This window comes from Nerophis ophidion, linkage group LG21, assembly GCF_033978795.1.
Source record: "Nerophis ophidion isolate RoL-2023_Sa linkage group LG21, RoL_Noph_v1.0, whole genome shotgun sequence".
In the NCBI taxonomy this organism is placed as follows: Eukaryota; Metazoa; Chordata; class Actinopteri; order Syngnathiformes; family Syngnathidae; genus Nerophis; species Nerophis ophidion.
In genome coordinates this window covers 28,277,662-28,297,298 of record NC_084631.1, presented here as the reverse complement: position 1 = coordinate 28,297,298, position 19,637 = coordinate 28,277,662, and the positions used below count along the sequence as shown (strand labels likewise).

The 19,637-nt window shown below is 40.6% G+C and overlaps 2 protein-coding genes and 1 long non-coding RNA gene across 3 annotated transcripts in view; 2 read left to right on the top strand and 1 right to left on the bottom strand.

Moving 5' to 3' along the window:
* LOC133539472 (uncharacterized) overlaps positions 1-9,458 on the bottom strand; it is a 37,906-nt gene extending 28,448 nt beyond the window's left edge. Inside the window, exons 1-2 of the long non-coding RNA XR_009803393.1 lie at positions 9,312-9,458; positions 1,034-1,159 (exon numbers count right to left, since the gene is read on the bottom strand). This is a non-coding gene — a long non-coding RNA (uncharacterized LOC133539472). The remainder of the gene's footprint in view (positions 1-1,033; positions 1,160-9,311) is intronic.
* npvf (neuropeptide VF precursor) lies at positions 1,015-7,224 on the top strand. The gene is made up of 2 exons (XM_061881462.1): positions 1,015-1,185; positions 5,947-7,224. The coding sequence occupies exons 1-2, from the start codon at positions 1,015-1,017 to the stop codon at positions 6,289-6,291; spliced, it is 516 nt and encodes a 171-aa protein (XP_061737446.1). The 3' UTR covers positions 6,292-7,224.
* Positions 9,459-11,763: 2,305 nt separating the features above from the next.
* LOC133539994 (cytochrome c-like) lies at positions 11,764-17,019 on the top strand. The gene is made up of 3 exons (XM_061882436.1): positions 11,764-12,009; positions 16,325-16,506; positions 16,620-17,019. Exons 2-3 carry the CDS (start codon positions 16,338-16,340, stop codon positions 16,769-16,771), a joined length of 321 nt encoding a protein of 106 aa, XP_061738420.1. The 5' UTR covers positions 11,764-12,009; positions 16,325-16,337; the 3' UTR covers positions 16,772-17,019.
* The last annotated feature ends 2,618 nt before the right edge of the window (positions 17,020-19,637 follow it).

Sequence of the window (19,637 nt, the reverse complement as noted above, 5' to 3'; positions counted from 1 at the left end):
TGTTGTGTTACGGCGGTTCTCCCGAAATGTGTTTGTCATTCCTGTTTGGTGTGCGTTCACGGTGTGGCGCATATTTGTAACAGTGTTAAAGTTGTCTATACGGGCACCCTCAGTGTGACCTGCATGGCTGTTGACCAAGTATGCTTGTATTCACTTATGTGTGTGAAAAGCCGCAGATATATGATTGGGCCGGCTCGCAAAGGCAGTGCCTTTAAGGTTTATTGGCGCTTTTTTTTATCTCCCAATGTCCGTGTACACAGCAGCGTTTTAAAAAGTCATACATTTTACTTTTCTTAAAACCAATACAGATAATGTTGAAATCGATCATTTCGGATATTACATTTTAAAGTATTTATCGTCTGATAATATTAGCAGTCCGATATTATCGGACATCTCTAATCCATACCTTTTCCATCCTTTGTAACTGAGCTAGTATGTGTAACAATTTTCCTTGTGGATCAAGAGTTTTTCTAAGTCTAAATCGACGTCTAAGTCTAAGTCAAATTGTACTTTTAATGTATTATTGACACATTTAATAACACATGTTGGAAATAATTAATTACTTTTAGGTAATTATATGAATATTTACTTTGAGCACACTAACTGATGTTCATTAAATGATCTTGTGCTTTTCAAATGTTCTTAAAATCAGACAATATTTTCGGTTTAATAGATGGAATTCCATCTAAAATATTTTCTGATTACAAGAAAATTCGAAAAGAATATGAATAAAAAGATATTGTGAACCATTTTGACTCAATGATCGTGTGCCTCTGTTTATATGGGAAATGGAAAATGTGAATTGAGATTTTCCAGCGGTCAAGTAGGCGATATGTCTTTATGTTGTCTCATCAACGAAGGCCAGGGATTCCATTCATCAGCCCAATTAGGCCGTGCATCTCTTTCACTGAGCGGGTGAGTATTCATTCAGGAATGTGTCGCCTTTAAATGACTTTCGCAGGTGACGTCCCCGAGACTTTATTAAGAGGGAAATTACAGATGGCTGGCGTTAACATGGAGATAACAATCTTACTGTCAGCGCTCCTGATGGCGATGGGGGTGGGTCTCGGCGGCGGCACGCCCGTGTCCGACCTGAAGGTCAGCGGGAAATCGATTCAAGGCTGGATAGCCCCGCAGAGCGACGACCACGGGCGAACCGCTGCGAGGAGGCAGACACATAAAGAGGTAAGGAGGAGTATTTGTGCATGTCAAAAGGTCAATGCAGCCTAAATGAAGGTCAATATGGTTCCAGTTTAGAAGTTGGGGAGGAAGTTGTGGTCTAAACATCATCATGTATCCTGTCAACTAGCTTTAAGTAAAACAGAATCCATCCTATTTGGGTCCCAAATCAACCTTAAGAAAGTCAGTGAGTTGACTATTAAACTGGGTGACATTGTTATCACTAGGAAAGATGAGGTCACTGACCTAGGTTCCATTCTAGAGGCTAATCTTTCCTGTTATGAATGGCAACCAAGGTAATCAAAAAGGTCAACCAACGAACAAGATTTCTCTACAGAATCCCATCTCTGGTCAACAAAAGCACCATTAAGAGTCTAGCAGGAACTCTCAACCCTTTATTGATTACGCATGCACCTCCTGGTACTCCAGCACCTCCAAAACCCTCAAATTTAGACTCCAAACATCCCAAAACGAGCTCGTCAGGTTACTTCTAAACCTCCACCCCAGATCACACCTCACTCCTACCCACTTCTCCAAAGAGTGCTGGCTCAGGGTGTGGGACAGAGTAAAAGAACTTGCACTGAGCCTAGTCTATAAAATCCGCTACACCTCTGCTACACTGATAAGAATAGAATAGAATAGAATGGACTTTATTGTCATTATATTTGCATACAACGAGATTAAAGACTCCAATTTAAGGTGCGGTAGTGGGAACAAATATGGGATGAATATAAATTACGCAAAAAGTAATAAAGATAAAACTAAGAATTAAAATAAATAGACTTTTATCCAATAAAAATAAGCAATCTTGTGAAAAATACAAAACAATATACAAAATACTGTACAATATACAGAACAAGACAAGAGTAACGGAGTAATAACAATCAGTGTCGGATGTATTGCACTCAAAGAGTAATATTGCACAGTAGGGTATTAGGGTAGGATATTGTACAGGGGTGAATTATTTATTATAAGTTAGAGTTCAAGCACCTCCAAAACCCTCAAATCTAGACTCCAAACATCCCAGAACAAGCTAGTCAGGTTACTTCTAGACCTCCACCCCAGATCACACCTCACTCTTACCCACTTCTCCAAAGTGGGCTGGCTCAGGGTGGAAAAACCCTCAAATCTGGACTCCAAACATCCCAGAACAAGTTAGTAAGGTTACTTCTAGACGTCCACCCCAGATCACACCTCGCTCCTACCCACTTCTCCAAAGTGGGCTGGCTCAGGGTGGAAAAACCCTCAAATTCAGACTTCAAACATCCCAAAACAAGCTACAGTAGTGAGGTTACTTCTAGACCTCTGCCCCAGATCACACCTCACTCCTACCCACTTCTCCAAAGTGGGCTGGCTCAGGGTGGAAAAACCCTCAAATCTAGACTCCAAACATCCCAGAACAAGCTCCTCAGGTTACTTCTAGACCTCCACCCCAGGTCACACCTCACACCTACCCACTTCTCCAAAGTGGGCTGGCTCAGGGTGGAGGACAGAGTAAAAGAACTTGCACTGAGCCTAGTCTATAAAATCCGCTAAACCTCCGCTACACGGATAAGAATAGAATAAAATAGACTTTATAGTCATTATATTTGCATATAACGAGATTAAGGACTCCAATTTAAGGTGCGGTAGTGGGAACAAATATGAGATAAATATAAATTACGCAAGAAGTAATAAAGATAAAACTAAGAATTAAAATAAATGGACTTTTATCCAACAAAAATAAGCAACCTTGTAAAATATACAAAACAATATACAAAATACTGTACAATATACAGAACAAGACAAGAGTACCGGAGTGATAACAATCAGTGTCGGATGTATTGCACTCGAAGGGTAATATTGCACAGTAGGATATTAGGGTAGGATATTGTATCGGAGTGAATTATACATTAGAGTTCAAGCACCTCCAAAACACTCAAATCTAGACTCCAAACATCCCAGAACAAGCTAGTCAGGTTACTTCTAGACCTCTACCCCAGATCACACCTCACCCTTACCCACTTCTCCAAAGTGGGCTGGCTCAGGGTGGAAAAACCCTCAAATCTAGACTCCAAACATCCCAGAACAAGCTAGTCAGGTTATTTCTAGACCTCCACACCAGATCACACCTCACTCCTACCAACTATGACAAAGTGGGCTGGCTCAGGGTGGAGGACAGAGTAAAACAACTTGTACTGAGCCTAGTCTATAAAATCCACTACACCTCCCTGATAGTGAAGTACATGTCAAACTACTTCAATGACGTAAATGACCGCCATAACCACAACACCAGGGGGGAGCTCCACAATTCACACAAAAACACAGATTCCGATCCAACAAAGGTCTTAACTCATTCTCCTTCTATGCCACATCATACCATGAATTGATTTACGTGGACCCCGACTTATACAAGTTGAAAAACGTATTCGGGTGTTACGATTTTGTGGTCAATTGTACGGAATATGTACTGTACTGTGCAATCTAGTAATAAAAGTCTCAATCAATCAATCAACTGTGCAAATACTGCAGAAACACAATATACTGCATAAGAGTGGCACATGAGCATAGTAAAAATAACATTCAAAGTTAATGAGAATCTGGATAAAAGTGTAGATGCAGCATCTTTTTTCCATGGCATAAAAGAAGAAGATGAATATAGTGGTCATAATTGTTCAAACACACTTTTTTTTTTAAGATAAAGATCATTTATGTATTTAATATTTGTTTACTGTGACTTAGACCAGTGGGTCTTAAATGGGGGTACGCGTACCCCTGGGGGTACTTGAAGGTATGCCAAGGCGAACGTGAGATTTTTTAAAAATATTCTAAAAATAGCAACAATTCAGAAATCCTTTATAAATATATTTATTGATTAATAAATCAACAAAATATGAATGTAAGTTCATAAACTATGGAAAAAACAACAACAATGCAATATTCAGTGTTGTCAGTTGGACTTTTTGTGGAAATGTTCCATAAATATTAATGTTAAAGATTTCTTTTTTTGTGAAGAATTGTTTAGAATTAAGTTCATGAATCCAGATGGATCTATTTTACAATCCCCAAAGAGGGCACTTTAAGTTGATGATTACTTCTATGTGTAGAAATCTTTATTTATAATTTAATCACTTGTTTATTCTTCAACAAAATTTTGGTTATTTTTATATCTTTTTTTCCAAATAGTTCAAGAAAGACCACTACAAATGAGCAATATTTTACACTGTTATACAATTTAATGAATCAGAAACTGATGACATAGTGCTGAATTTTACTTCTTTATCTCTTTTTTTCAACCAAAAATGCTTTGCTCTGATTAAAGTTAAAGTTAAAGTACCACTGATGGTCACACACACTCTTGGTATGGCAAAATGATTCTCTGCATTTGACCCTTCACCCTTGATCACCCCCTGGGAGATGAGGGGAGCAGTGGGCAGCAGCAGTGCCGCGCCCGGGAATCATTTTTGGTGATTTAACCCCCAATTCCAACCCTTGATGCTAAGTGCAAAGCAGGGAGGTAACGAGTCTCTCTTTGGTATGACTCGGCTGGGGTTTGAACTCACAACCTAGCGATCTCAGGGCGGACACTCTAACCACTAGGCCACTGAGAAGTTTAGGGGGAACTTGAATTAAAAATATTCACAGGGGGTACACCGCTGACAAAAAAGATTGAGAACGACTGCTTTAGGGCAGTGTTTTTCAACCGCTGTGCCGTGTGCCTTGAGATACAGTCTGTTGTGCCGTGGGACATGATCTAATTCCACCTATTTGGGTTAAAAATTTTGCAAACCAGTAATTATAGTCTGCAAATGATGTGTTGTTGTTGCGTGTCGCTGCTGTTTAGAGCTCGGCAGAGTAACCGTGTAATACTCTTCCATATCAGTAGGTGGCAGCAGGTTGTGAATGGCTTTGTAGATCTCGGAAACAGTGGGAGGCACAGTGCAGGTAAAAAGGTGTCTAATGCTTAAACCAAAAATAAACAAGAGGTGAGTGCCGCTAAAAAAAGGAATTGAAGCTTAGGGAAGGCTATGCAGAACGAAACTAAAACCAAACTGGCTACAAAGTAAACAAAATCAGAATGCTGGACGACAACAAAGACTTACTGTGGAGCAAAGACGGCGTCCACAAAGTACATCCGAACCTGACATGACAATCAACAATGTCCCTACAAAGAAGGATAAAAACAACTGAAATATTCTTGATTGCTAAAACAAAGTAGATGCGGGAAATATTGCTCAAAGGAAGACATGAAACTGCTACAGGAAAATACCAAAAAAAAGAGAAAAAGCCACTAAAATAGGAGCGCAAGACAAGAAGTAAGACTACACACAGGAAAAAAGCAAAAAAGTGAAAATAAGTCAGGGTGTGATGTGACAGGTGGTGACAGTACACCTACTTTGAGACAAGAGCTATAATCATGCATACTTGCTTAAGCTTTAAAGTCATATCCAACAATTGCCACAACCACTTTTTACTGTCAACTGGGTTACGTTTTTTTAATGATTTCTGCTGGTGGTGTGCCTCCGCATTTTTTCAACGCAAAAAATGTGCCTTGGCTCAGAAAAGTTTGAAAAACACTGCTTTAGGGGACCTGTTTTTTGGTCCCCATACCGTCAGAAGTCTCCTAAAGGTGACTGTGTAAACAGAGCGACGTCCCCATTAAGTCAGCATTGCCAGAACACACACACACACACACACACACACACACACATATATCTTAATGAATCGATTCTTTTTTACACCTCCTGTATCAAGCAAATCCAAATCACTAAATACTGTTGTCCACAGCAAAATGGTGACAAACGGAGGAGTTTGGACTTGGAGAGCTTCAAAATCTACGTGACCCCAACAACCACCAAAATGGGCCTGCCCAGAATTGTCAAGCTCTACCCTCCCACTGCTAAACCCGCCAACATGCACGCCAACATGCCCATGCGCTTTGGACGGGAAAATGTTCCCGGGGACGACAAGTCGCAGCCCAACATGCCACAACGGTTTGGAAGGTCCAGAGAGGAGCGCCCAAAATGTGCTGAGTGTTTTGGAGACCAGAGGAAGTGGCCAAAGAGTCCATACTGGAGGCTTCTAAGCATGCTAGCTCGTGCCCAGTTTTGGAAAACAGGCTTGAGCTGGTAGGCAAATATAAAACCACGCGTGTTAAAAACAAAACCAACTGGTTTTTAAAAACAGCCATCATAAAAATGTTCAGTATTATTCTGTATGAACTATTCTCCTAGGCCAGGGGAGCCCAAACTGAGGGCTACAGACTGACACATCAAACAATGTGGGGACCACTTTGGTGGTTTTCACCTTCAAAAAAACAGTACCATTTTTTTTCCCCTCAAAAAACTGGAGAATGCAATGTTGGTAGAAAGTCTGTGTGAATATTTAAAAGTCAAAGCCCAACTGAAATGCTAACTGATAGCATCCTGGCCATATCGCTTCAAGTAAAAGAAAATATGAGCAAAATTAGATTAAAAGCTAGTACTATGCTAAAAGGCTAACAATAACATGCTTACAATTAGCAAGAAATACCAAAATAGGACTCTGAGAGGTATACGTGCTGAATTAGCCAAAATTTTAAAAAATCTGCCAATGTTAGCATAATAAAATGCTAACTGCAACATGTAGAGGTAGGGGAAACATCTAGCATTCTTATGTTTGCATGATAAAATGCTAACTGTAACATGTGTCAAATACCAAAATATGTGACTCTGAGGTGTATACCTGCAAAATTAGCTAGCATGTTCATTTAGTATGCTAACGATTGTGCCGCAGTTTGGACACCCCTGGCCTACGCTATTCTAACAGATGTCTGTCGTACAAATGTATGAAACACACAAATGTGACTAGAAAGATCGACTACCTATTTTTTTCTTTTCTTTTCTGTAGGTCTGAAGATTTTTACTTAATGACTCGCTTGGAAGAAATGGAGACGCAAATAAAGACACTCCAAGCAGTTATCTAAATCTACACAGGACTGTAGCATCATGATGAGGACAAAGTAAATGTACATAAAGTTGTGTTAATTGTGACAGAAATTGTAGCAATGTGAATGAAATATGTCAAATCAGTGGTGTGCGTTGCTGTTTTTGGTATGTGACAACAAATAAAGGCTCTAAGACAAAATGATGGCATATATAACGTCATATTGTCATACTGTATTTTCCGGACCATAGGTCTGTTTTCGATGTTTTTTCATATATTAGGCACACCGGATTATAGGGCGCATTAAAGGAGTGATTTTTGTTTTTATTTATTTCTAAACGGAGAAGCATCTCCTCATCTGGAAATGTGTCCCGTGAAAAAAACGTCCGACCGTAACTCTGTAATAGCTAAAGTTCCTTGGGTGAATAATGTTAACTCACTATACCGGTATGTTTTAACGCTTTCGTGGCGAGTTTACTGACGGATATAAATAGGGCTGGGCGAATCGATATATCCAGAGGTGGGTAGAGTAGCCAGAAATTGTACTCAAGTAAGAGTACTGTTACTTTAGAGATTTATTACTCAAGTAAAAGTAAGGTGCAGTCACCCAAATATTTACTTGAGTAAAAGTAAAAGGTATGTTGTGAAAAAACTACTCAAGTACTGAGTAACTGATGAGTAACCTGTTTGTTTAATGATTACGGCAACAAATAATGCACAAAAACATAAACATAGCAACGAGCGAATTCAGAGCTAGGAATATCTCTTAAGCAACTAAAACAATAATATATATTAAATAATAGTACATTAAAATAAAAAAAAATAAGGCACATTGAGCCACAATAACTTAACAGCACCATAGGCTCAGTAGGCATTCATTGATTGATTGATTTGATTGATTGATTGAAACTTGTATTAGTAGATTTCACAGTACTGTACATATTCTAATGTACACTAATAGCTTCTTTTAAAATGTCTCTTACAGTCTTGCACTTTCTATTTTGGAAATGACATGAATGTTTGTGCCACTGCTTAATAACTGTTTAATAAATACAGTTTCGCTAAATTTACTTAGTTGTGGTTTACCTCTCTGCGTGACAGTTTAAAATAAGCATATATTAATGCAGTATGAAGAAGAATGTTTGAATGTAGACACATAGAATCATCATACTGCTGTGATTATATGCATCAAGTGTTCATTCAAGGCTAAGGCGAAATATATTGTATCGTGACATTGCCTAAAAATATCGAGATATTAAAAAAAGGCCATATTGCCCAGCCCTAAATATAAGCAATCATTTTTTACAAATTTATATTAGAAATGGCAACAGCGGCGGATGAATGCCCCATAACAAGAAAGTAGGTTACGTTGTCGGCACGGACTACAAAGGCCTACCGAGGATGTCGTAGTGGTTTGTGTTGTGGTTTGTGCAGCCCTTTGAGACACTAGTGATTTAGGGCTATATAAGTAAACATTGATTGATTGATTGATTGATTGATATATGTGACGTATGTAAGAAGGTGCGCTTACTGTCTGTGAGAAGGCGAGACAGGAAAAAGTGAGAAGAGCCTGCAGTGTAATGCCTGCAGCTAAAAGCAACTGCGTGAGAATGTACACTCGAATATCACGATATAGTCATTTTCTATATCGCACAAGACAAACCTGCAGTATGTCGATATATCGCCTCGCCCTAATGTCAACACTACAATAGTATCGGCCATGAGATGAAACAATGGCTGCTAAAGCCAGTACACTATATGCCTTATATTCTGTTATTATGCCTCAACTTCAAACGAGTGTAAAGGTGACTTTGTGGGTGTTATTTAATATCCAGGGGCTCTCATATTGTTAAAACTATTTTTTAATGCTCTGGCTATCAAACCAATAATTAATCATTCCTATTTTGCAGGAAGTCATTTACCACAGTCAGACCATCAACAAATTCCCAGCAATAAACGAGGAAGGTGTGCTTGTTTTGCTGCCCTCTGCTGGGCAGTGGAATTAGTACTGTTTAGCCAAAATATACATAGTCGCCATTTGCAACTTTTTTTGATTGATTGATTGATTGATTGAAACTTTTAGAAAGAGATTGCACAGTATAGTACATATTCCGTGCAGTTGACCACTAAATGGTAACACCCGAAAATGTTTTTCAACTTGTTTACGTCGGGGTCCACGTTAATCATTTCATGGTGCGACAAATAAAGATGTCGGCTTTAAAAATCACCTCAACGTGCGTCTTGATGCTTTGTCGAAAGTTAAAAGCTTCTTCTTAGAGATGGTGTCTGTACTTTGTGGTCCTTTGGATCATTTAAAGGAGTATCATTACATAACTATATATACTGCGTCGGGATGGGTTGTCTCAAACACGTTGATGACGTCACAACTAAGCGGAAGTGCTTCTTCAACTGCCGGCTATGGCAATATCCTTTTCATGAAGACAGTCTTAGAGAGTGCTATTAAACTTGTATGCCTTCTAGGAAAACTATATATTCACAAATCCAGATAATGTCCTATAAAACAAAATATTTTTGTTTTACTTGAATTTTTTTTAAATATTGCGTAACTCACTAATGATGACAAACAAAAACAAAAATGTCATGAAACCTCTCATATAATAAGGAATATTATTTAAAAAAAAACATTTTAATCAAAGACAATTAAAAAAAGAATAGTATTTTGCATTTACTTTTTAATTTCCTTTCTTTTTGTCGCAGTTTTGTTTTTTAACGTCTTGATTATTGTTTGAAAATGTTTGTGAACATTTTTGTTCCTTTTCGTGTTCATATTAATCCGAAAGATGGTGTTTGTTTTTTTGTCATGTTGTTTTTGAACTAAAGTTCCGGGGGAAACTAAGTTCCTCCCTATGACCATGAATTGACTAACGTGGACCCCGACTTAAACAAGTTGAAAAACTTATTCGGATGTTACCATTTAGTGGTCAATTGTACGGGATATGTACTGTACTGTGCAATCTACTAATAAAAGTTTCAATCAATCAATCAAAACTCCTCCGATCTGAAAGAAATTAATGTGGGGTGGGTCGCATATGACATAATAATATTTTACATTTAAAATATATTTAAATAAAGAATCACTTAATACCAGAAATGATAAAGACATTGTTACAAATAATCCATAAAAACTATACAGTTTATGTAATCATAATATATATCGCTACTGTGTTGGATCCACTTTGGACTGGACTTTTACGGTTGAGTTGGATCCACTATGGGTTGAACTTTCACAGTATCATGTTAGACCCGCTCGACATCCATTGCTTTTGGTGCCCTAGAGGGGGGTTGCCCACATATGCGGTCCTCTCCAAGGTTTCTCATAGTCATAATTGTGAAGTGAAGTGAATTATATTTATATAGCACTTTTCTCTAGTGACTCAAAGCGCTTTACATAGTGAAACCCAATATCTATGTTACATTTAAACCAGTGTGGGGGGCACTGGGAGCAGGTGGGTAAAGTGTCTTGCTCAAGGACACAACAGCAGTGACTAGGATGACGGAAGTGGGAATCGAACCTGCAACCCTCAAGTTGCTGGCACGGCCACTCTACCAACCGAGCTATATATATTGTCACCAACCTCCCACTGGGGTGAGATTTTCCTTGCCCTTATGTGGGTTCTACCGAGGATGTCGTTGTGGTTTGTGTTGTGCAGTGGTCCCCAACCTTTTTGTATCTGCGGACCGGTCAACGCTTAATAATTTGTCCCGCGGCTCGGGTGGTGGGGGGGTCCTTTTTTTTTTTTTTTTTTTCCTTTGTCATGAAAAAGGGACGTTTTTGTCATGAAAAGGGGACGTTTTTGTGGTTGGTACACTAATTGTAAGTGTATATTGTGTTTTTTATGTTGATTTAATAATTGTTTTTTATTTTTATTTTTTTTTTTTTAATTAAAATTTATTAAAAAATTATTCTGCGGCCGGTACCGGGCCGCGGCCCGGTGGTTGGGGACCACTGGTGTTGTGGTTTGTGCACCCCTTTGAGACACTAGTGATTTAGGGCTATATAAATAGTCATTGATTGATTGATTGATTGATTGATAAATAATGTCAGCAACCATTTAAAATGATAAAACTTGTATTCCTCATTACTGTAGAAATCTTTACTATTGTAGTGTAATTGGAAGGTAAATAACTTTAATTTCCTAAATAAATAGATTTAAAAAGATAAAGCTCGCTGGACGACAACGTCGGTGGTCGTGACGTCACAAGGGTGCGAAAGCTCTCCCTATTTTAAATACGGACAACGTGGGATTACATAAACATTATCATATTACACGTGGCATACATGTGTGTGTGAACAATCACCATGCTTAAAATAACAATGTCCATAAACTATTTAAAAATAATGAAACTAGTTACATAGCACGTTAATGACAGGCGTTGGTCGTGACATCACAATTATGCGGAAGTGATCCCACTCTCGCTCGCACGTCCTATTTTAAAGACTATATCACGTTTGACCACATCCACATGATTATACTTCACCTGATTATTGTGGGCACATACATGACCAAGAACGAATAATGTCAACAAAGTGTTTAAATGGATAAAGCCAGCGAGACAGCGGGGGCGGTCGTGACGTCACAATTATGCGGAAGTGATCCCACTCTTGCTCGCTCTTCCTATTTTGTTAAAATAATTAACTTGCATTTACGTCCACATTATTATGTCCCCCCTAGTATTTGTGGGTCCACATGTAGATAAATAATCCGACATTCTGGAAAAATGATGAAAAGTGTCGGGGAATGTTGACAGTAAGCTCACCTGTCTGAGATGACTCGAGCAGACAAGACACACCTTCCCGAAACCTGACACTTTAGTTTTCAAGAGTTGGATAAGTTAAACAAGCCCAACTTTACTTGGAAAAGGGTGGCGCCGCTTTTGTACGAGCCTACCTTTACACCCCGAAAGGTAAGGATTTTTATTTGTGTTTACTGAATCACTAAGTAATGATGTACGGGCAGATGAGTTTTTTGGGCAACAATGTCTTACAGTAGCCGTGTGAGATCGCCCACTGTTGGATTTCAGAATTTAGGTCTCTTCTGACTTAAGCCGACTAATGTTATCCAGGGTAAATCCCACTTAACCTTATCCTTGTCCACACACACACACAACACAATGGTCGTTTAAGACAGTGTTTTTCAACCCCTGTGCTGCGGCACACTAGTTATCTAATTTCACCTATTTGGGTTAAAAATATTTTTTGCAAACCAGTAATTATAATCCGCAAATAATGTGCCGTTGTTGAGTGTCTCTACTGTCTGGAGATCGGCAGACTTACCACGTTATACTCTTCAATCAATCAATAAATGTTTACTTATACAGCCCTAGATCACAAGTGTCTCAAAGGGCTCCACAAGCCACAACGACATCCTCGGTACAGAATCCACATAAGGGCAAGGAAAAACTCACAAACCAGTGGGATGTCAATATGAATCAATCAATCAATGTTTATTTATATAGCCCTAAATCACAAATGACTCAAAGGACTGTACAAACCATTACGACTACAACATCCTCGGAAGAACCCACATAAGGGCAAGGAAAACTCACACTCAGTGGGCAGGGAGAATTCACACCCAGTGGGACGCCAGTGACAATGCTGACTATGAGAAACCTTGGAGAGGACCTCAAATGTGGGCAACCCCTCCCCCTCTAGGGGACCGAAAGCAATGGATGTCGAGCGGGTCTAACATCATACTGTGAAAGTTCAATCCATAGTGGCTCCAACACAGCCGCGAGAGTTCAGTTCAAAGCGGATCCAAGACAGCAGCGAGAGTCCCGTCCACAGGAAACCATCCCAAGCGGAGGAGGATCAGCAGCGTAGAGATGTCCCCAACCGATACACAGGCGAGCGGTCCATGCTGGGTCCCGACGAGCGGTCCATCCTGGGTCTCGACTCTGGACATCCAGTACTTCATCCATGGTCATCGGACCGGACCCCCTCCACAAGGGAGGAGGGGACATAGGAGAAAAAGAAAAGAAGCGGCAGATCAACTGGTCTAAAAAGGAGGTCTATTTAAAGGCTAGAGTATACAAATGAGTTTTAAGGTGAGACTTAAATGCTTCTACTGAGGTAGCATCTCAAACTGTTACCGGGAGGGCATTCCAGGGTACTGGAGCCCGAACGGAAAACGCTCTATAGCCCGCAGACTTTTTTTGGGCTTTAGGACTCACTAATAAGCCGGCGTCTTTTGAACGCAGATTTCTTGCCGGACCTTATGGTACAATACAATCAGCAAGATAGGATGGAGCTAGACCGTGTAGTATTTTATACGTAAGTAGTAAAACCTTAAAGTCACATCTTAAGTGCACAGGAATGACTATGAGAAACCTTGGAGAGAACCGCAGTTGTGGGTGAAGCCCCGCTCTAGGGGAGACCGGATGCAATGGACATCGAGTGGGTCTAGCATAATATTGCGAAAGTCCAGTCCATAGTGGATCTAATATAATATTGAGAGTCCAGTCTATAGTGGGGCCAGCAGGAGACCATCCCGACCGGGGACGGGTCAGCAGCGCAGAGATGTTCCCAACCACCCGGTCCCGACTCTGGACAGCCAGCACTTCATCCATGGCCACAGGACCTGTGCCACCCCCCCCTCCCCCCTCCTCCACAAGGGAGAGGGGGGCAGAAAAGAAAAGAAACGGCACATCAACTGTTGTAAAAATGGGGTCTATTTAAAGGCTAGAGTATACAAATGAGTTTTAAGATGGCAAAAACTCAGACATGGGAGGAGTTCGGGGAAGCCATGGAAAACGACTTCCGGACGGCTTCGAAGCGATTCTGGACCACCTTACACCGCCTCAGAAAGGGGAAGCATTGCACTGTCAACACCGTGTATGGTGCGGATGGTGTTCTGCTGACTTCGACTGCGGATGTTGTGGATCGGTGGAGGGAATACTTCGAAGACCTCCTCAATCCCACCAACACGTCTTCCTATGAGGAAGCGGTGCCTGGGGAATCTGTGGTGGGCTCTCCTATTTCTGGGGATGAGGTTGCTGAGGTAGTTAAAAAGCTCCTCGGTGGCAAGGCCCCGGGGGTAGATGAGACCCGCCCAGAGTTCCTTAAGGCTCTGGATGGTGTGGGACTGTCTTGGTTGACAAGACTCTGCAGCATAGCGTGGACATCAGCGGCGGTACCTCTGGATTGGCAGACCGGGGTGGTGGTCCCTCTCTTTAAGAAGGGGGACCGGAGGGTGTTTTCCAACTATCATGGGATCACACTCCTCAGCCTTCCCGGTAAGGTTTATTCAGGTGTACTGAAGAGGAGGCTACGCCAGATAATCGAACCTCGGATTCAGGAGGAACAGTGTGGTTTTCGTCCTGGTCGTGGAATTGTGGACCAGCTCTACACTCTCGGCAGGGTTCTTGAGGGTGCATGGGAGTTTGCCCAACCAGTCTACATGTGCTTTGTGGACTTTGAGAAGGCATTCAACCGTGTCCCTCTGGAAGTCCTGTGGGGAGTGTTCAGAGAGTATGGGGTACCAGACTGTCTTATTGTAGCGGTCCGCTCCCTGTACGATCAGTGTCAGAGCTTGGTCCGCATTGCCAGCAGTAAGTCGGACACGATTCCAGTGAGAGTTGGACTACGCCAAGGCTGTCCTTTGTCACGATTCTGTTCATAACTTTTATGGACAGAATTTCTAGGCGCAGTCAAGGCGTTGAGGGCTTCCGGTTTGGTGGCCGCGGGATTAGGTCTCTGCTTTTTGCAGATGATGTGGTCCTGATGGCTTCATCTGGCCAGGATCTTCAGCTCTCACTGGATCGGTTCGCAGCCGAGTGTGAAGCGACAGGAATGAGTATCAGCACCTCCAAGTCCGAGTCCATGGTTCTCACCCGGAATAGGGTGGAGTGCCATGTCCGGGTTGGGGAGGAGACCCTGCCCCAAGTGGAGGAGTTCAAGTACCTAGGAGTCTTGTTCACGAGTGGGGGAAGAGTGGATCGTGAGATTGACAGGCGGATCGGTGCGGCGTCTTCAGTAATCGGACGTTGTACCGATCCGTTGTGGTGAAGAAGGAGCTGAGCCGGAAGGCAAAGCTCTCCATTTTTACCGGTCGATCTACTTTCCCATCCTCACCTATGGTCATGAGCTTTGGGTCATGACCAAAAGGATAAGATCTTTTGTACAAGCGGCCGAAATGAGTTTCCTCCGCCGGGTGGCGGGGCTCTCCCTTAGAGAGAGGGTGTGAAGCTTTGCCATCTGAGAGGTGCTCAAAGTAAAGCCGCTGCTCCTCCACATAGAGAGGATCCAGATGAGGGGCATCTGATCAGGATGCCACCCGAGCGCCTCCCTAGGGAGGTGCTTAGGCCACGTCCAACCGGTAGGAGGCCACGAGGAAGACCCAGGACACGTTGGGAAGACTATGTCTCCCGGCTGGCCTGGGAACGCCTCGGGATCCCCGGGAAAAGCTGGACGAAGTGGCTGGGGAGAAGGAAGTCTGGGCTTCCCTGCTTAGGCTGCTGCCCCCGCGACCCGACCTCGGATCAGCGGAAGAAGATGGATGGATGGATGGATATGGTAATCTAATTAGTTACTATGGTCATCTCATTAGTTACTATGGTCATCTAATTAGTTACTATGGTAATCTACATCACAGCAGCTCAGATGAGCCACCAAGCAGTGTGGGCGGGAAGCATTTCCACAGACGCGGAAGGAGCTTTTCACAACAAAGTTCTAAAGCTTATTGATATATCAGATATATCAGATTGTAGGTGGGTTTATTTTGTACCCTTCGCGCCTATATTTCACTTTTTGTTGAATTTTAGTGTGTTTCGCTTGATTGTAAAATATGTCGATCGAAAGGGGGTGTGACATTCGTTTTTTTTTTTTCAAATATTCCGTGTTTTATCGTTCATAGAAAAATGTAAAATTCTATTACGGTTTTGTAAGGCGGTCTGTCATAACGTTTTTAGCATTCAATCAGACATATTGTGAAGTTTTGTATTAGTGTCCCAAAAAATAGATGTACTGGCCTCCCGGACACATTTTTTTCTCTAAATGTGGCCCCCGAGTCAAAATAATAGCCCAGGCCTGCTCCAGCGTTTACCGGTTTCTCGCCTTTTTTGTAAGGGGCGCCGGAACCTGTTCTGTCTCCCTGTAATGTTTTGTCTGATTTTGAATGGGATTGTGTTGAAAATCTTAATTTCCCCTCGGGGATTAATGAAGTATTTCTGATTCTGATGTCCCAACGCCTTGTGTCTGACGTAACTTCCTGTCTGCGTCCAGCTGAACGCCAGCCATGGGAGACGTCAGCAAAGGCAAGAAAGTGTTCGTTTTGAAATGTTCCCAGTGTCACACCGTGGAGGAAGGTGGCAAACACAAAACGGGGCCCAATCTGTGGGGCCTGTTTGGGAGGAAGACCGGACAAGCCACCGGCTTCACTTACACGCAGGCCAACAAGGACAAAGGTGTGGAGCCGCAAAGGAGGACTTTTTTTTCATTCACTTCCGTCACCATCGGAGTTCTTTTTCAGACGGGCTTAGTCGGACTTAATGTTGTTGTTTTTTCCCCTCCGCTCTAGGTATCGTGTGGGGTGAAGACACCCTGATGGTCTACCTTGAAAACCCAAAGAAATACATTCCCGGTACCAAGATGATGTTCAACGGTCTGCGCAAGAAAAGAGAGAGAGAAGACATCATCGCCTATTTAAAGGACGCCACCTCGCCCAAGTAGGCGGACAAACAAATGGCCGTGCTGTAAGCGTGCACCACACTTACAAAGTTTACATTTGGCAACTCTTACTTTACACATTTGTTACTGTTACTTTTTTGTTTTGTTTACAAGCTTCCTTTTAATTCCTAAACTATAGTATTTTTATATTCGGTCTACAATCAGGCTTGCTGCAATGTGAATTTGACACTCACTGTACTTGATTTCATGTACTGTGCCTAAACATTTGCAATACAATGAATTATTTCATATTCTGAGTTATGTTTCATTTGTTTACTTTCGGACTGAGTCTAAAAGGATGCAAAGAAAATACATTGTAAAAAAAATATATATATATCGAGGTGCATTTGTGTCTTTATTATGTACACAAATAGATAGATAGATAGATAGATAGATAGATAGATAGATGGATAGTACTTTTTTGATTTCTTCAGGAGAGTTCCCTCAGGAAAAGGAATCAATAAAGTTCTATCCATCTATCTATCTATCTATCTATTTATCTATCTATCTATCTATCTATCTATCTGTGTATGTAATAAATACACAAATGAACCTCCATACTTTTTACAAAGTATGAAAAAATATATGTAATTGAATTTGTGCATTTGAATTTTGTTACCAAAACTTTTTTCACATCAACCTATGCTGACAATTTCATATAAAAACCAAACAAAAACAACATTAAAAAATCTGCATCAGTTTTGCTGCACTGTTAGTTTTTACCTTGAATTTGTATACAATTATTTTTTTACACTGAATATTTTTACACTATTTTTTTATACACTGATATTTTATTTAAGGAAAACTTTTATGTAAAAAATTCAGTTAAAAAATTTCCAACCTGCAAAATCAGTTACAGAAATTGACTTCCTTTTTTACACAATTTTTTTTTTCACACAATTTTCACACAATTTAAAAACACTGTATCTTGACAAACTAAATTTTCAAGCGCACACGTTTCCTCACAGATTTTTATTGAATACAATTTGATGTAAAAAAAAAAAAATCAGTTCACAAATTTCAAATGCAAAAAATTCAGTGACATAAATTCAGAGTAAAATAAAAAACTTTCTTGATAAAGACACAAATAATCCTCCAATAAAAAAAGATACACCGTAACTACATTATAAAGGTTTACCAGAATTTTACAGCATTTAACAGTATTTCTTCACAGTAGAATACTGTAATCAAAATGTACTGTAGCATTACAACAAATGACTGTAAAAATGACAATACCCCTATATTTCACAGCAATTTACTGTTGTTTCACAATCACATTTACAGTAATGCAATTACTAGCCAGTAAATTGCTGTGATATTACAATGTATTTTTAACAGTGTACTTTATAAAATTGAGGCAACATATTGCACCCAATACTATTTATTAAATCTAACAATGTTCAAATTTGAGTAAATATTAATCCAATCACATGTTAAAATGAAGAAGTCAAATAATGAAAACAAACTAATCAACCAAAACCTAAGCAAACATTATTTAGTAAAGTTGGAGTAATAATACATTTTTTACATAAAAGGTACTGATACAAATCAATTTAATTCAACATATAGATCATTTAGAAGTGAGTAATAATAACCTTTATTTTTAAATTTATTTTTACATAATGAGATTAGAATTGAATTAACCGGAAAAAAAACAACAGAACAAACACCTTTTAATCAGACTTCATTAAAGATACAGGTGACATCATTTCAAGGAAAACAGTTGCATAGTCCTCTATTTTGAAATAATATATTATTATTAATTAAATATTTTAGAGATAAAATTTGAATGAAATAATAAAAACAATCAATTTACATTTGGGAGTACTAGAAACGAAACTACAAATATTAAAGGAAGAATGGTAAATCAGCAATCACATGAAGTACCTGCTGTCTTTTTGACAAATTTTATAAATAATCATCCTCAATAATGATTGAAGATGTCAGATAAGTGTCAAACTGCTTTTAATATTGGAACTTATCAATATGGGGAATAGAACAAAACCTTGCATGGACACAAACATGCAGCTTGTGGCGCTGTTTCCCCTGCAAAAGACACAAACATGCAGCCGGTGGCGCTATTTCACCTGCAAAAGACACAAACATGCAGTAAGTGGCGCTGTTTCCCCTGCAAAAGACACAAACATGCAGTAAGTGGCGCTGTTTCCCCTGCAAAAGACACAAACATGCAGCAGGTGGCGCTGTCTACCCTGCAAAAAACACAAACATGCAGCAAGTGCTTTTTCCCCTGCAAAAGACGCATACATGCAGCAGGTGGTGCTATTTCTCCCGGAAAAGACACAAACATGCAGCAGGTGGCGCTGCTCCCCTGCAAAAAACACAAACATGCAGCAAGTGCTTTTTCCCCTGCAAAAGACACAAACATGCAGCAGGTGGCGCTGCTCCCCTGCAAAAAACACAAACATGCAGCAAGTGCTATTTCCCCCGCAAAAGACACAAACATGCAGCGTGTGGCGCTGTCTCCACTGCGAAAGACACAAACATGCAGTAAGTGGTGATGTTTCCCCTGCAAAAGACACAAACATACAGCAGGTGGTGCTATTTCTCCCGGAAAAGACACAAACATGCAGCAGGTGGCGCTGCTCCCCTGCAAAAAACACAAACATGCAGCAAGTGCTTTTTCCCCTGCAAAAGACACAAACATGCAGCAGGTGGCGCTGCTCCCCTGCAAAAAACACAAACATGCAGCAAGTGCTTTTTCCCCTGCAAAAGACACAAACATGCAGCAGGTGGCGCTGCTCCCCTGCAAAAAACACAAACATGCAGCAAGTGCTATTTCCCCCGCAAAAGACACAAACATCCAGGAGGTGGCGCTATTTCCCCCGCAAAAGACACAAACATGCAGCAA

Coding starts and splice junctions, on each gene's coding strand:
- npvf (XM_061881462.1), top strand. CDS start 1,015: ATGGAGATAACAATCTTACTGTCAGCGCTCCTGATGGCGATGGGGGTG. Junction 1,186..5,946: donor GGAGGCAGACACATAAAGAG/GTAAGGAGGAGT, acceptor TGTTGTCCACAG/CAAAATGGTGACAAACGGAG.
- LOC133539994 (XM_061882436.1), top strand. CDS start 16,338: ATGGGAGACGTCAGCAAAGGCAAGAAAGTGTTCGTTTTGAAATGTTCC. Junction 16,507..16,619: donor GCAGGCCAACAAGGACAAAG/GTGTGGAGCCGC, acceptor CCTCCGCTCTAG/GTATCGTGTGGGGTGAAGAC.